Source organism: Podarcis melisellensis, assembly GCF_964234715.1.
Source record: "Podarcis melisellensis genome assembly, chromosome: 3".
NCBI lineage: Eukaryota > Metazoa > Chordata > Lepidosauria > Squamata > Lacertidae > Podarcis > Podarcis melisellensis.
The window spans coordinates 90,628,906-90,644,527 of record NC_138530.1 but is presented as its reverse complement, the minus strand read 5'-3'; the positions used below and the strand labels follow the sequence as shown (position 1 = coordinate 90,644,527).

Here is a 15,622-nt window from a genome sequence, read left to right as displayed (position 1 = left end):
CCAGGTAGGGTCAGGAAAATGTCCTGTCTGAGAACCTAAAATCCCACCTCCAATCAATGTAGACTAAGAATGGAGAACCTGTGGTCTTCTAGATGTTGATGACCTCCAGCCAACATGGCCCATGATCAGAGATTATGGGAGTTGCAGTACAACATCATTTGGGAGGCCACAGTTTATCTATCCACAATATTGCAAATACTAAGCTAGGTGGGTAGGCAAACTAAGGCCCGGGGGCCGAATCTGGCCCAATCACCTTCTCAATCCGGCCCGTGGACGGTCTGGGAATCAGCATGTTTTCACATGAGTAGAATGTGTCCTTTTATTTAAAATGCATCTCTGGGTTATTTGTGGAGCACAGGAATTCGCTCATTTTTATTTATTTATTTCAAAATATAGTCCGGTCCCCCACGAGGTCTGAGGGACAGTGGACCGGCCCCCTGCTGGAAAAGTTTGCTGACCCCTGGGCTAAGGGCTTGACTCAGTATCAAGCAGTTTCTTATGTTCCTATACCATAGCCAATGGGGTGTCCTCTAGGTGTTGTTGGACTACAAAGCCTATCGTCTCTGACCACTGACCATACTGGCTGGGGCTGACAGGAGTTGCAGATGAACAGCAACTGCAGGGCAGCACCATGACAGCTATCTCAGTCCTATAGATAGATAGATAGATAGATAGATAGAGAGAGAGAGAGAGAGAGAGAGAGATAGGTACATAGATATAGATGATATATAGACACACACACACACACACACATACGTGTAACTAAAGATGTATGGGATGCATGAAGTGCTCCCAAACCTTTAAAAAAACACAGAGCAGCCCCTGCTTGTATAGAACCATGAACACACTTAAGAGTCCCATGGTGTTTTCGGCTGCGTCTCCTGCCTTTTAGTTTAGGTTCCAGGAAATGTTATCTACCCAACATGTCATTTGCTTTCAGTGGAACACATTGTACTAGTAAAATAATTAGGCACTGCCAGGTGTTGAATTTGGGACTACTGAACCAGGTCACATTGAGAGGTGACCCTTCTCATTAGAGATATCTCCCATAGCTACTGTTGTGTAGTCTGATAGTGCATTATGCTTTCGTGTCAGACACCGCAAGAATATTAGTTCTTCGCACTAATCTACAATTAGAAGTGGTCCATGCAATAACAAGCCTTCTTTCAACCAAACTGTGCTAATGCAGCCTTAATCTTTTTTTTTTTTTTAAGAGAAAGGAAGTGGGAAGGGAATCACTTTGGGGAATCTACAAGTATCACATTAGTGTTGCACCTCCAGAACATGATGGATACCAAATTGTGACAGGTGGAACAATAAGGCCAATCAGTGCATTATTCCACCAAAAGAACCCCAAAAGCAGACAAAAGCTACCATCTCAGAAGTCTATTGAGGAAGGGCTGTAATCTAGCAGTTGAGAACATGCTCTGCAAGCAGCAAATCCCGGTTCCTGGCATCTCCAGAAAAGTTTCAGAAAACCCTTGAGCCCCTCTGCCAGTCCAGTCAATGCCAAATGAGATGGGCTAATGGCCTGATTTGGTCTGAATCAAACTCCTACAGCCCATTTGTCTGGTTCAGACAAATACAGTGGTACCTTGGTTTAAGAACAGCTTAGTTTATGAACAACTTGGATTAAGAACGCTGCAAACCCGGAAGGTGTTTTGGTTTGCGAACTTTGCCTTGGAAGCAGAACATGTTTCGCTTCCTGTTGAGTGTGTTCCATTTGTAAACTGAGTCCCCTGCTGCTATGGGAAAGCACACCTTGGTTTAAGAACACACTTCTGGAATGGATTAAGTTCGTAAACCAAGGCAACAGGCTTTGCATGGTGAAGTAGGGGGCCATGCCTTGTTCCCTCAAGGAAGAAGGAAGTGAATGAACAAGTCATGTGGGTGGAGCTGCTACATCACACACTTTCATAAGAAAGGGGAGGACACCATGCCTGCTCCTTTAGCCACTCCCCAGCATAGTAGCTGAAGCAGGCCACCTTCATGAGAACATGTAGTTCTTCACACTGTGCATAATTAATTTATGCAATTGTCTTCCACAAGATATAGCTTAGAGGTGTAGAAGTACATTATGGCTACTAGTCAGAATGGCTGCAGAGAAGCCCAAGGTGCAGAGCCACAATATGACTCTGCTTGTGGCCAGTTGCTTGCTTGAAAGCAGCAAGGAATATGGCTGTTGCCTTTTTGTGCCCAGGCCTTCCTGGAAGCATGTGGTTCGCTACTTTGGGATGCTGGCGTAGATGGACCTCTGATGAGATCCAGAAAGGCTCTTCTTTTAATAACTGAATGCATAGCTGGAAATGTTTCTGAAGGTACTCCTTCAGCAACTCAGCATGGCTAAACAAGGAAGTCCTTTTTCAGATTAGAAATCTGCTTTCTTGATAAACTGCAACAATGGTGCAGCAGAAACTTCAGAGACCTGGGCTGGTCCTTCACAAACCCCCTCCTTAAATTTCTAGACCACCTGCCCAACAGTCCTAGTCTGCCTGTACGTTTTCATCCTTCACAGAACTCCCAATGAACCATCAAAGAATTTTCACCTTCCATTTAAAGAAGGCAGAAACTCTTGTGGGGAAAATGATCTCAGGAAAAGGAACATTTCTAAATTGTTGCTATAATATGGTTGGAAACACAGAAATAACTCTAAATAATTAGTTTGGATGGGGGAAGGATTGCTTGTTGCCATAACAGTCTTGCCTCTGGTGGGATCTTTGCCAATATTAAGCCAACTTTAATTAGAGACGCACTCCAAGAGCTCTTGCCTTCCTTGGCTCCGTTTCAACCAATTCAAGCATGTTAAGCCTGCTCAACACTTCAAATCCTTCAGCGTAATGCATGAAATGCTTTCACAGCACTGGATAACCTTTAAGGGCATAGCCATCCCTTGACTGGCAGGTGTTTTAATCCATCCTAGGGTGGCTGACTCTTGAATCAGCTACTGCAGCTATTATGAAAACCTCTGCCTGGTGATTTCCACTTATCAAACCTATGTTTTCCTGCGTTTTTCGTCTAGTCAGTTGACAACCCTTACTCACTTTCCCTAGGATTGCTTCACTGACCAAACAAAATGCAAATTAAAGGCAGGTGCTTATGTAACACATGATAATTTAGGGCTTGCTTAGATAAAAGGCCCTCATCTTAGAAGACAAGCTTCCTAGTCTATGCTCTGTCACTCTCATGGGGGAACCATCTGAGGCTGAGGAGTGGGAAAGGAAAGGGCAGTGTTTTTCTTTCACATCCCTGAACGGCACCCACCTTCGGACAGGTGACTGCTGTTTCTCATTATGGCCTGGCCATAAATACTTCCAGGTCAGACCTTTGCCTGAGCTACAGTCAGACACTGGCCTTTTTGTGTTGCTCCAAACAGGAGACTTCAACCTCCCTGGGACGATCAGTGCATTTGCAAACTGGATCAGTCACTGTGGGCACCACACATAACAACCAAGCACATACCACAATCTATTCTATTAGCTACAAGAGAATGTTTCTTTCAAATCTAATTTCAGCAGGGGAGGAACACAAAAAAGGCCTTTGTAGACTCATAGGTGGCTGTGGCACAAAGCAGAAAGTACTATAATTCAGCTTCAATACAAAAGCTACCAAGGTTGGAAGGGTGTTTTTTCATCTAAACGATGCAGAACTACAAGAGGACTTCACATTTGCCTCATAACCATTTTTAAAAGGATAAGAATATCACATTTAGTGATAAGACAGAAATCTTTGAAATCTCTTCAGTTCTGATTCTCACACTTCCAGTAATGTGTGTCAAGTCTACTACTATTAACTAATATGTCGAACAGGAAACAGCTTCAGATAAAAAGATTGGGTAATTATAGATCATTTCATGGAAGGAATTCTGTAAATTCTTGAGTTACCTGGGAGTAAGCCACAATGAACTCGACAGTGGCTGAACTTATGAATACACAATAACCTTAACTTCTGAGGATAGCATTTTGCTATAAATATTGCAAAGGAGTATTTCAGACTGTACAGTGGTACCTCGGGTTAAGAACTTAATTCGTTCTGGAGGTCTGTTCTTAACCCAAAACTGTTCTTAACCTGAAGCACCACTTTAGCTAATGGGGCCTCCTGCTGCCGCCGCACCGCCGGAGCACAATTTCTGTTCTCATCCTGAAGCAAAGTTCTTAACCAGAGGTACTGTTTCTCGGTTAGCGGAGTCTGTAACCTGAAGCGTATGTAACCTGAAGTGCATGTAACCTGAGGTACCACTGTATGTTATTAAGAGAAGGGGTTGAGGGAAGGAGAATGAAGTCTTGAGACTGCTGTCCAATTCTGTGAGATAGCAACAAACAGAGCATGTTTGGCTGAAAATATATTCATTGGGTTTCCCTCTCTCTTCTCAGCTGCATATGCAGCTTTTAGTATAACTTTTAAAATAAGGAATACTAATCGTTGTTTTCAATATTAAATAAATAAAGGTGCAGCTTTGCATTGATATTCAGCACATACGCACTTACCAAGCTTCAGGTAGCAAAAAGGAATATTCATGTGGAGAGGTGGTCTCTGGAAAATTAGAGAGAATTGCCAGCCGATGCGGAAGGAGGTCTGACCCATGGTATGTGAACAAAATCTCCAGGGCTCTTACATTGCTTTCCTGCACCAATAATTCAGTTTTAATATTCATGAGACAGCTTATGGACCAGTCTGTTTAAGAAGTATCCACACACACACACACCCCTCAAATTATGGGAGATGGCATAATTCTCATATAAAAAACCCACAGGCCAGAGTATTAGCTATCCATTCCCTTCTGCCCTGATCATTTTCTTGTGCTGTTCAGAAACTAAACATATTTCATGAATGCTCTGAAAGAAAAAAAAAATGCCATTGGTTGTTTTACTGGACTAAGGACACAGCTACCATATAGTGGCTGAGGACAGGAAATTTACCAATGTCGAGGGAGGAGGCACTGCTTTTTTGGGGAGGGGGGATTACAGGAGAAGACAGCAACCGAGTGGACTGAGCGGGAAATCTAGGACAGATGAAAAGAAAACAAACAGCTGGGACAGGGGCAGCCAGACTGCCAGAATGAGGGGAAAGCAGGAGTAGGGTAAATACAAAAGGGACTCTTAATTTTTTTTACTCCCAAAGGCAAGAAGAGACTACTGGATAAATGAAGATAAAGGAGGAGACAGAAGAAAACACCAATGAAGCGTTCAAAGAAAAAAACCAGAGAGCAGCTACTCCAGAGGTATCCATCTCGGACAAGGACAGGAAATGGACTGTGACCAATAGCAATGAAGCAACCGCTACTTCTTCAGTTTTGGTGAATTCCCTTTCCTCAGCCACTTGATGACAGATGTCTCCCACTTGGGTTCCCTCGCTGCAAGAAGCCAAGTTACAGGGAACCAGGCAGAGGGCCTTCCCGGTAGTGGCACCCACCCTGTGGAACGCCCTCCCACCAGATGTCAAAGAGAAAAACAACTACTAGATTTTTAGAAGACATCTGAAGGCAGCCCTGTTTAGGGAAGCTTTTAATGTTTCATAGACTATTGTATTTTAATATTCTGTTGGAAGCTGCCTAGAGTGTCAGGGGAAACCCAGCCAGATAGGCAGGGTATAAATAATAATAATAATAATAATAATAATAATAATAATAATAATAATAATTTAATGGCCTTTCATCCAATGAATATATCCTTTACTCAAAGGTGGGCAGGGGGAATAATCCCAATCCTTGCTCCAAAGTGTTGTGTTCCAAGTCAGTCCTACTGCATCAGTTGATGTCACTGGGCCCAACAGCTGGACACAATAACTATGCCAGTTCCATGCTAGTGTAGCCTGAGCTGGCTTTTTCCAGCCCCCACCCACAGCAACAGGGCTGCGGATATAGCTCCACTTGGTGCCCAGCTAAGACCGGATTGCTTTGCCCATTACCTAAGGAGTCTCATATATTACCACAGGCGACAGGTATGGGTGCAAATGGTCTCACTGACAACTTTCCCATATTTCTTCAGACATGACATCTGTCGCCTGGGATAAAACCGTGGGAAAAGTAACCTAAAGAGGCCCTATAATTCCCTCTCATCAGAGATAAACTACAAATACCTCTATTAATTACAGTGTGTCCTAAATGCAACCCATTTTTTTCTATTGTATAAATAGAAAGGCAAGTCACATCTCAAAATTTTGCTTTATGGAAAATACTTTATGAGCAAGCTGTGAAATAATTTATACCCGAGCATATGTTCTTGCAGAAAGAACAATATTCTGATTCCGGAACTTCTTGAAGAACTCTGCATCATATCTCTGTTCGGCAACATGTTGCCCACCAAGAATTTCCTGAAGGAAAAATCATCAGAAACATTTTACAAGGCTGATTGGCTCCTCAACAGAACACGACACAGTGAACTTCCCGAAACTTTGTTGGCACATGTGGTCCTCTGGAAAGCGAGAAAGATTTACTAGAAACAGGAGGGGAACACTGGGCTTGGGTTGGAGGAGAACTCCAGGCTCCCATTATACATGCCCCTACCCTCTGCTGGTTATCTGCGATTTTAACAACCCAAAGGTTGACTGTCCTGCTGTACTCTTAAGCAATGATGCAGTGGTCTGCACAACTGGGTGCATATTTTCACTACAGCTTTCACACACATGCAATGCGCTAAAAACATAAGGACAGGTTTTAAATACCAGGGCCTTAAGTATAGTTTGCTAGGAGAAAGAAGACAGGATGGGGAGGAGAGAGAGAAAGAGAGACAGAATGTGCTGCAATGCAAATTAAGCAACGTAACGTATGAGAAGAACATGTTGGAGTGCAATAATGGTCTTGCTTGCCTCGTTATTTATAACCACTGAAAATCAGAGCTGGAAGCTAAACTATCAAAGTGAAAGGTCCTGAAGGCGCTATATAGTGAGTTGTACATAACAAATGCAATCCGCAATTTTCCAAACCTCGTATGTTGCTAGCCGATCCAAATACGTTAGCAGTTTCAATCTGCTCCGGCAAAGTTCTTTTTGTTCCAATGTTAACCTGTTTTAAAAGGTGGGGGGGGAGAGAGAAAGGCAATATATAAAGAAATACAGAATCGGCAGCACTGAGTATTTGGGGTTGGTTTTTTGAGGGGGGTGTACAATGCTGGCCACATGACCCGGAAGCTGTACGCCGGCTCCCTAGCCCAATAAAGCGAGATGAGCGCTGCAACCCCAGAGTCAGCCACGACCGGACCTAATGGTCAGGGGTCCCTTTACCTTTACTACCTTAGAGAGCAACAAAGTTTTTTACGGTTTTATACAAGCAAACCCCTACTTGTAAAAAAATAAAACTTGATCATTTACTGTGGAAGCACCTACAATTTGAAACTCCCTTCAGGTACTTCCACTGTACTCTTTTTGATGCCTGGTAAAAACATAATTGTTTGGCCAAGTCTGTGAATTTTAATTTTAACTTTTCGTATCCTTTGATGCATTGCACATTTTTCCTGATCTTACTGTTTCAACTCTCTGTAAATTGCTTTGAGGTTTTTCACCATCAAGCGATGGATAAATTTTATGATGGATGAATGAATGTACATACAATGCATTCAGATTCAATTGGTTCAGAGATGCCCTCAAAGGCATAAGCAGGAATGCACACAAAGTTGTGTATTCATATGTCAGTATCGTCTGTCTGCACTGCCATGACTTGCCAATGGATGTGAATGCAGACACTCATCTGAATCCAGAGCAACCAGCTGCAATGAGGGCTGGATCAGGCCCTTTGCCTGCATGCAATTAGAGCTGCATAGTGGAATCCTTCTCCAAATTTTAAATGTGAATGGGAAATTCAGAAAGCTGAGCTATTTTCAAAATACACTGCCAATTAAAATTTTATAGCTTGATCCAATTAGAAGTGAAATGTATTTTAAAATATCATCTCTTTGGGGGGATTTTTGCATATATAAACCTAGCAATATAGCAAGAGGACACCCAGTCTGACATTTACTTGGAGAAGTTTACTGATTGAAGAAGTTCTTGACGCTTCATGGCTTCTCGCTCCTTCCTACTCTCTGCTTCTTCCTCTGGAGTTAAAAACTCTTCAAAAAGCAGTTCATCAATGTCCACATCACCTGGCAAGATAAACCTAGGAGGAGAACGAAAATCAATGAATGGGGAACTGGTTATTTGATCAAGAAAAGTTTGGGGTTTTTTAAAGAGCGTTCTATCTTCTAGATTACAATTGATTTTTATATATATTAAAAAAAAAATCCTGAAATAGCACCCAACTAAAAAAAGGACAGCTCTCACAAGTCAAAATGTACAGGTCTTTTCATCCCTTCAAAACAAGCAAGCAAAAGGAAAAATCTACAAATATGAAACATACCCCCCCAAAAGTATGAAAGGAAAACAGAATTTGTGGCGTTTGTGAATGCGAACTTAGCTATGACAGTCAGGCCTGCACCCCTAGCGATTCTGTTCCCAATCTTATCAGATCTAAGAAGATTTAGAGATGCTGGGAGGGGCTTGTGTATGCACCATAAAATAACTAGTATGACCTTCTCTCATCATTAAGACTTGACCCGTGGCACATGGATCAAGAGCAGCCAGATTTAGTTTAAAAGCTCCATGAAGTCCCTGTGGCATTTACTTAGATTCCAAAGAGAGTGTCCCTATGGAATTTTTCACACTTAGAATGGTACTTCTGGGAGGGGGGTGGAATTGCTTTGCATTCATCCAACTTTCCCCCCCCCCCCCAACCTATCTATTTACTAATTTGGAAGTTTACAGGTTTGTAAAGAAACAGACAGACAGACAGACATGCCAACCTTGTTTCCACAGGAGATTCTGGCATGCAAAAAAAGGGGAAGTTTCATTTAATTGATTTTATAATGAATGATTTTAAAGTGTTCTGTTGTGTTGTACTGTTGTACTGTGTCAGGGAACTGACATTGGAGCCAGAAGTGGAGGCAAGGCTCCCAAGCGATGTTGGAGAAGGGCCCAGCAGGGAGAGAGGGAACTCATCGGCTGGGGAAGGAAATCAGCGTAACACCAGGGATAAAGGGGGGCGGATGGGGGAATCGGCGAGGGGGCTCCAGGACTCTTCGCCGGAGACCAGCGGGGAGAGCACAGGTCCTCCGCTACCCACACCCTCCCTGCGCAGAAGACTTCCGCACAGGGAAAGTAGGCATAGACTTGGCGTCAAAGAACTTCTTGCTGGAAGAAGTTCAAGAAACGCCCACTGACGGATTCTGCTAGCGACTGAAACAGCCACGAAGTGAAGGGCTGTCCAGCCAGGAAAGGTTTAACCAGGCTACCTAGCCAGGAGTGGCGGCAACTTACGCACGAGAAACCCCATATAACCATTACATACTGTTTTATTGTTGTTAGCCACCCTGAACCCGGCTTCGGCTGGGGAGGGTGGGATATGAATAAAATTATTATTATTATTATTTATTATTATTATTATATTTATATTGATCCATCACAGTTTATCGTTTAATAAAACAATAATTTAATAAACAATAAACAACCATTGTTACGCTCTTTGCTGAATCTGGTTAGCGACCCAAGTGAGCAGAGCTGACCATCTGCTTCCACAAACCTGCCGCCATCTTCTCCTTTCCCGATGGCTATGAGCGCCTCCAGGTCTGTTCCTTTTAAGCCGTATTGCAACAACTCTTTAGCAGCATCCACATTCTCAGGAACTCTTTCCAAGCACTCATGAAGGACCCAAGAACGCTTGTTGATTTTGCTCTGACACCACCAAAAACAAAAAAACCGAGGGGGGGAGAGACACAAATGATTTATTAGCGTAGACTGATAGCAAGGGTGTATACGATCATGAGAGCACATTGAATAAGGCAGCTTTCTGTGCTTAACAGATACAAACTCTTCAGTCTGTCTAGCTGAATATAATTTTCAATGACTGACAACAGATCTCTGGGTTTTCAGAGAGGGGTCTCACCTAACCCTACGCACCAGGGTTCAAACCTGGGATTTTCTACATTCAAAGTATTTGCTCTACCATTTAGCCCTTCCTGCAGATGTCTCACCAGTGTTTCCCAAACTTGGGTCTCCAGCTGTTTTCAGACTACAATTCCCATCATCCCTGACCACTGGTCTTGTTGCTAGGGATGATGGGAGTTATAGTCCAAAAACAGCTGGAGACCCACGTTTGGGAAAAGCTGTGTTACACTAACAATTAACTTTTTTTACCTCCCACTCACCCCTAATTGTGATTTGGAGATCAAATCAACTGGACTACAGAGAACACATCAGTCGACATTTATAAAGGATGATATTATATTATTATTATTATTATTTCTTAAATTTGTATACTGAACTTCATCTGTAGATTCCACGGCAGCTAACAACATAAAATTACAGTGGTACCTCGGGTTAAGTACTTAATTCGTTCTGGAGGTCCGTTCTTAACCTGAAACTGTTCTTAACCTGAGGTACCACTTTAGCTAATGGGGCCTCCTGCTGCTACCGCGACCCCAGAGCACGATTTCTGTTCTCATCCTGAAGCAAAGTTCTTAACCTGAGGTACTATTTCTGGGTTAGCGAAGTCTGTAACCTGAAGCATCTGTAACCCGAGGTACCACTGTACAATATAAAACCCACCAAAAAGCCATAATAAAAATAAGAACAAAAACAAATAATTCCCCTTCCCACAACACATTTAAAAGGACATTGGATGTCAGTCAGCCCAAGGCCTGGTTGAATAGGAACGTTTTCACCTGGCGCCTAACGGTGTCTAATGAAGGTGCCAGGCGAACCTCCCTGGGGAGAACATTTCACAAATGGGGAGCCACTGCAGAAAAGGCCCATTCTCGTGTTTCCACCCTTCAGACTTCTTGTAGAGGAGGCACATGAAGAAGAGCCTCTGAATCCAGCGAAGGCACATCAGGAGACTACCCAATGGGCATCAATGGGCATTCAATAGGTCTTTTCTGAGTATGACTAATGTTGCAAATTACAAAATAAAAATAAAAATGCTTAACCCTGTTTATTTTGCATAGTAAATAATTGGTTGGGGTTTTTTTTTTCAAATCCAGTTTTAGACCCAATAAGAGAACACTGGAAATTTCACATGCTTTGTAAAAGCATGGCGGCCTACAGATGTTTCGGACAGGAACACACATGAGCCCTGAAGTCATTTGGTGGAATTCATTGTCGAGTTATTATGAACATTACACCTGCACAAGCACTGACGCTTGTCAGACGGAACAATTGTCCCTCACTCTCCATCCCCTCCGCTGTCCCGGGTGAATCGCACAACCCTTCAGAGTCAATTTTGGTGTTGTGGGTTGGGGCACACAGCTGGGGGAGGGCAAAGTCCTGTTGCACAAGTAGAGGTTTCCGCTGACAAAGGCATGTTAGGTGAATCTCACCCAATGAGCTTTGTAGTCCAAAACATCTGCAGTGCAGGGCATGATCTTCAGAAAGGCTAACATAAAAACTACCTTCCCCTAAGAGAACATACCAGATAATCCTGAATAGAAGCAATGCTAACAGCCGATTTCCTCCACTGCCTCTGATAAACAAGGTCAGAATCAAGGTCGTATGTTTGAGCCAGCGACAAAGCTTCTCCGTATTCTTCATTATCAATCTACAAACAAAGCATAATGAAATCAAAGCAATCGCTGCGGGCTCCATTACAACTTTCTATAAGAAAAGCAGCATGTACAACAGGTTTAGCATTATTCAGAGAATCAGGAAGTTCATTTCCCAACCCAGAATACCCTTTTGCCAGTCAAAAACAATTGTGCAGTGTCTGATTCACTAGACAATGGGTTTCATCACAATCCGTATATAGCAGGTGCCCGTGACCCTTCATTTTACACAGCAGTCTCAAATCAAAGGCTGCACAATCTGAACAGGAAGGGATTCATTTCATCCAGGAACAATATAATATGCTTCAAATGCTCAGGGGAAGAAATGTGAGATCCCCATAGCAGAAATTGTATCTTGAGGAAAAAGCATTTGCAACAAACGAGTAACACCTGCACATTTATTGATTGGGAAGGAAAAAATGCACGAGGAACTATGCTGCTTCAGCATCATGACTAGAAAATACCTCCAGCTTTTCACTGTACGTTATTAAAGGTAAAGGGACCGCTGACCATTAGGTCCAGTCGTGACTGACTGGGGTTGCGGCGCTCATCTCGCTTTATTGGCCGAGGGAGCCGGCGTACAGCTTCCGGGTCATGTGGCCAGCATGACTAAGCCACTTCTGGCGCACGGAAAGGCTGTTTACCTTCCCGCTGGAGCGGTACCTATTTATCTACTTGCACTTTGACATGCTTTTGAACAGCTAGGTTGGCAGGAGCAGGGACTCAGCAACAGGAGCTCACCCCGTTGTGGGGATTCGAACCGCCGACCTTCTGATCGGCAAGTCCTAGGCTCTGTGGTTTAACCCACAGCGCCACCAAGGTTCAAATCCCCACTGAGTCATGAAGCTTGTTGGCTGTCCTTGGGTCAGTCACTGACTCTCAGCCTAACCTGCCTCGCATGGATGTTGTGGGGATTAAATGAAAAACAGGAGAATGATGTGCACTACCTTACGTTCCTTGGAGGAAAGGTGGAATACTGTATAAAATGCAATAAGCAAACAAACAACCCCAGTACTCTTCGAAATACGAGTGCAATGACAAACTAATTAAGACACATCAAAATAAATCGGAAGATAGTTCTGTTTGAACCAATGTTACCCAATCTTGGGTCTCCAGCTGTTTTCAGACTACAATTCCTATCATCCCTGACCCTTGCTAGCTAGGGATGATGGGAGTTGTAGTCCAAAAACACCTGGAGACTCAAGTTTGGGAAACCCTGGTTTAAACCAATGCTACTGAAACATGTCCAGCTGACCTAAGACCCAAGTGCCCTGTTGTGAGAAAATTAATGATCACGTGAGAAAAGGGAGGGCAGAATGTCTCACTCTCACCTTTCTTTGGTACAGCTCCTCAGGAGTCGTAGACCTCAGGTTTACGAGGCGGTAATTCTTTATGAATGTGCGCGGACGCTTCCGCGGAGGAGCAAAGCGCTCCATTTCGGTCACAAAGTACAAGCCTTGCTTAAGGTAGCCAAAATACCGGGCCTTGGCAGAAGTTTCGTCGTCCGAATCGGAGTCATCTTCTCCTTCGTCTTCATCACCGGGCCTGCTATCCAAGCGCGATCTCTTTGGAGCCAGCTTCACCTCGCACTACGAGGAAAGCAATTCTTACTAAACAGCGCAATGCATCACACTTAAGTCTGTCAGGCTTCAGCACACAGAGAGGCAATAAGCCACCACCACAATTCTCAAAGCTTCTGGGACCAAAAAGAAACCAGCTCCAGAAAATGAATTTCCTTCTCAAGCATCCAGCAGTGGCTACATACAGAGCAAAGTTATTAGAAGGAAGGGCCATTAGCACAACCCCAGTGCTAAGTACATTCATAAGGACTAGGACATGCTTAATAAATACATTTTGTAAGAATTAGTAGGATCTCCTTGGAATGCCCTATGCCTTTGGTATTGAAAGTAAGACAAGCACTGTCATTGCATTATTTTTGGTACCAGGTTTTCATTTGCCCAGACCTTTTTTTTTTTTTTTTGAAGAAAAAAAGAGAAATCTGTATTGTATTAGTTGGCTGAATAGTAGTTGTGTTTTCTAGTTTATTATTTCTTAGGCTATGGTTTTGTTTTGTTTTTTACTGGCTGCTTTAATAGTGTAGTTATATTTTTTATGTAAACTGCCGTAGAATTCACGTTTTGGGTTAGGGTTTAGACATTCTGAAAGGAAAGAAGTTCCCTTTCTTGTTATAAATATATATCACTATATCATCTAATCACAAGGTCACATAGGAAGCATATGATACTGAAATATCTGAAACTGAATACAAGTTTTAAAACAAGATTATGAAGCGGAAAGATCTATCATTACATGTAATCTAGTTGCAGCAGTATATCTGAATGAACAACAATGAAAGAGGCATGTGAAGCTTTGCACTTTTGTCTCAAACCTTGCTTCAAAACTACACAGTGCCATGTATGATTATAGCTTCAGCAATGCAGGTAGCCAGACGTTGCCCAGCAGTTTTAGATTCTAATGGGGGAGGGAGGACTAAAAATACACAAAAATAGGATAACACTAAAAACAACTGAGCATAGACTACCTGGGACAAATGAACCTTCAAGCATTTGAGGGAAAGGGAGAGAGAGAATGAGAACAAGTACATTTAAATAGGCTGCTAAAGAGTTCGTGAAGAAAAAACCACCGAAAGATAGGGAAGAGAAGCAAGGACGAATGAGAATACTAGAACGAAATCAAATGAATAATAAGGAAAAGCTAGAGATAGCAGGTGGGCAGCAAAACACAAAATAGGAGCAAGTGTCTTAGGCAGAAAGGGGATGGGCTAAGAGAACATTCCTATATGTCAATTCAAAAGTAAGCCTCAGTGAGCTTAATGGTACCTACTCCCAGGTAAGAGAGTACAAAATTGCAACCCCAAAGAAACCCCACAACAATACAGTGGTACCTCAGGTTAAGTACTTAATTCGTTCCGGAGGTCCGTTCTTAACCTGAAACTGTTCTTAACCTAAAGCACCACTTTAGCTAATGGGGCCTCCTGCTGCTGCTGTGCCACCGGAGCCTGATTTCTGTTCTCATCCTGAAGCAAAGTTATTAACCTGAAGCACTATTTTTGGGTTACCAGAGTCTGTAACCTGAAGCGTATGTACCCTGAAGTGTATGTAACCCAAGGTACCACTGTAATTAAGACATTATTTAATAAGGGAATGGAGCATGGGCAGAAAAAAAGGGAATTTAGCATTATCTGACAACTTGAAAACAAGTCTTAGATCATCGTGAAAAGGATGGCACCAAGATCTTTAGTTTTAAGAGAAATAGTGGCACTGCTGATACACAAAAGAAACATAAGAAACAGGAATAAAAGAACTAGAGGGGAAATAATTTTCAAAAAAACAACACCTCAGTATTTGAAAGGCAGACAGCCCTGAGGAAATTACAAGATGACAAGGTAAAGGATTAACAAAAGGAGACACATCAGATGCATACAAACGTCATATGCACAGACATGTTTAATACAAAGGGAACAAAAGTCTCGCTCAATAATGGCAACTATTCAGAAGAAGAAACGCTTGCTAATTGAAGGCATTTTTAAAATATCCACTAAATCGCTGAGTGAAAGATGTGACACTACTGACTCTTGATTTAACCCTCCAATGCTCAGCTGGTGCTAAAAAGGAGGATTAAAAATTATGTTGGATTTGCTCCTTCGTATTCCCAGTGTTCTCCTGATTTGAAGATTCTATGTTCTATGGCGTTTCATAAATTTCCTATGACATATGCTTCCTTTTTGATGTTCCCGAAGTATATAAATATAGGGGTGTTAGGATAGAACTCTACTACAAGTCCAAAGATGGGGGCGGGGAGCTAAATTAAACAAATTAATTTAGTCTCATTGGCTGGGGGGGAGGGCGGGAAGAGCTCCTAAAAGTTGATAACAGTAGATGAGATTTATTAACTATGGTTAACTTAGTGCTTGTTACTCATACCATCAGAAGTTTTGAGTTCAACAAAAAGAACCCACAATATGTAATCATAATTAATTTTTCCATAGTTGTGTGTCCCTTTACTATAGATTAAATTAATTTATTTTTTGCCAGTAA

The 15,622-nt window shown here is 42.5% G+C and overlaps 1 protein-coding gene across 2 annotated transcripts in view; it reads right to left on the bottom strand.

The window, feature by feature from the left end:
- NBAS (NBAS subunit of NRZ tethering complex) overlaps positions 1-15,622 on the bottom strand; it is a 178,468-nt gene that overhangs the window by 124,902 nt on the left and 37,944 nt on the right. For both annotated transcript variants that reach the window (XM_081905888.1, XM_081905889.1), the window contains exons 15-21: positions 12,896-13,153; positions 11,435-11,560; positions 9,548-9,699; positions 7,952-8,089; positions 6,922-7,000; positions 6,205-6,309; positions 4,485-4,621 (exon numbers count right to left, since the gene is read on the bottom strand). In XM_081905888.1, the coding sequence (XP_081762014.1) occupies positions 4,485-4,621; positions 6,205-6,309; positions 6,922-7,000; positions 7,952-8,089; positions 9,548-9,699; positions 11,435-11,560; positions 12,896-13,153 (995 nt within the window). The remainder of the gene's footprint in view (positions 1-4,484; positions 4,622-6,204; positions 6,310-6,921; positions 7,001-7,951; positions 8,090-9,547; positions 9,700-11,434; positions 11,561-12,895; positions 13,154-15,622) is intronic.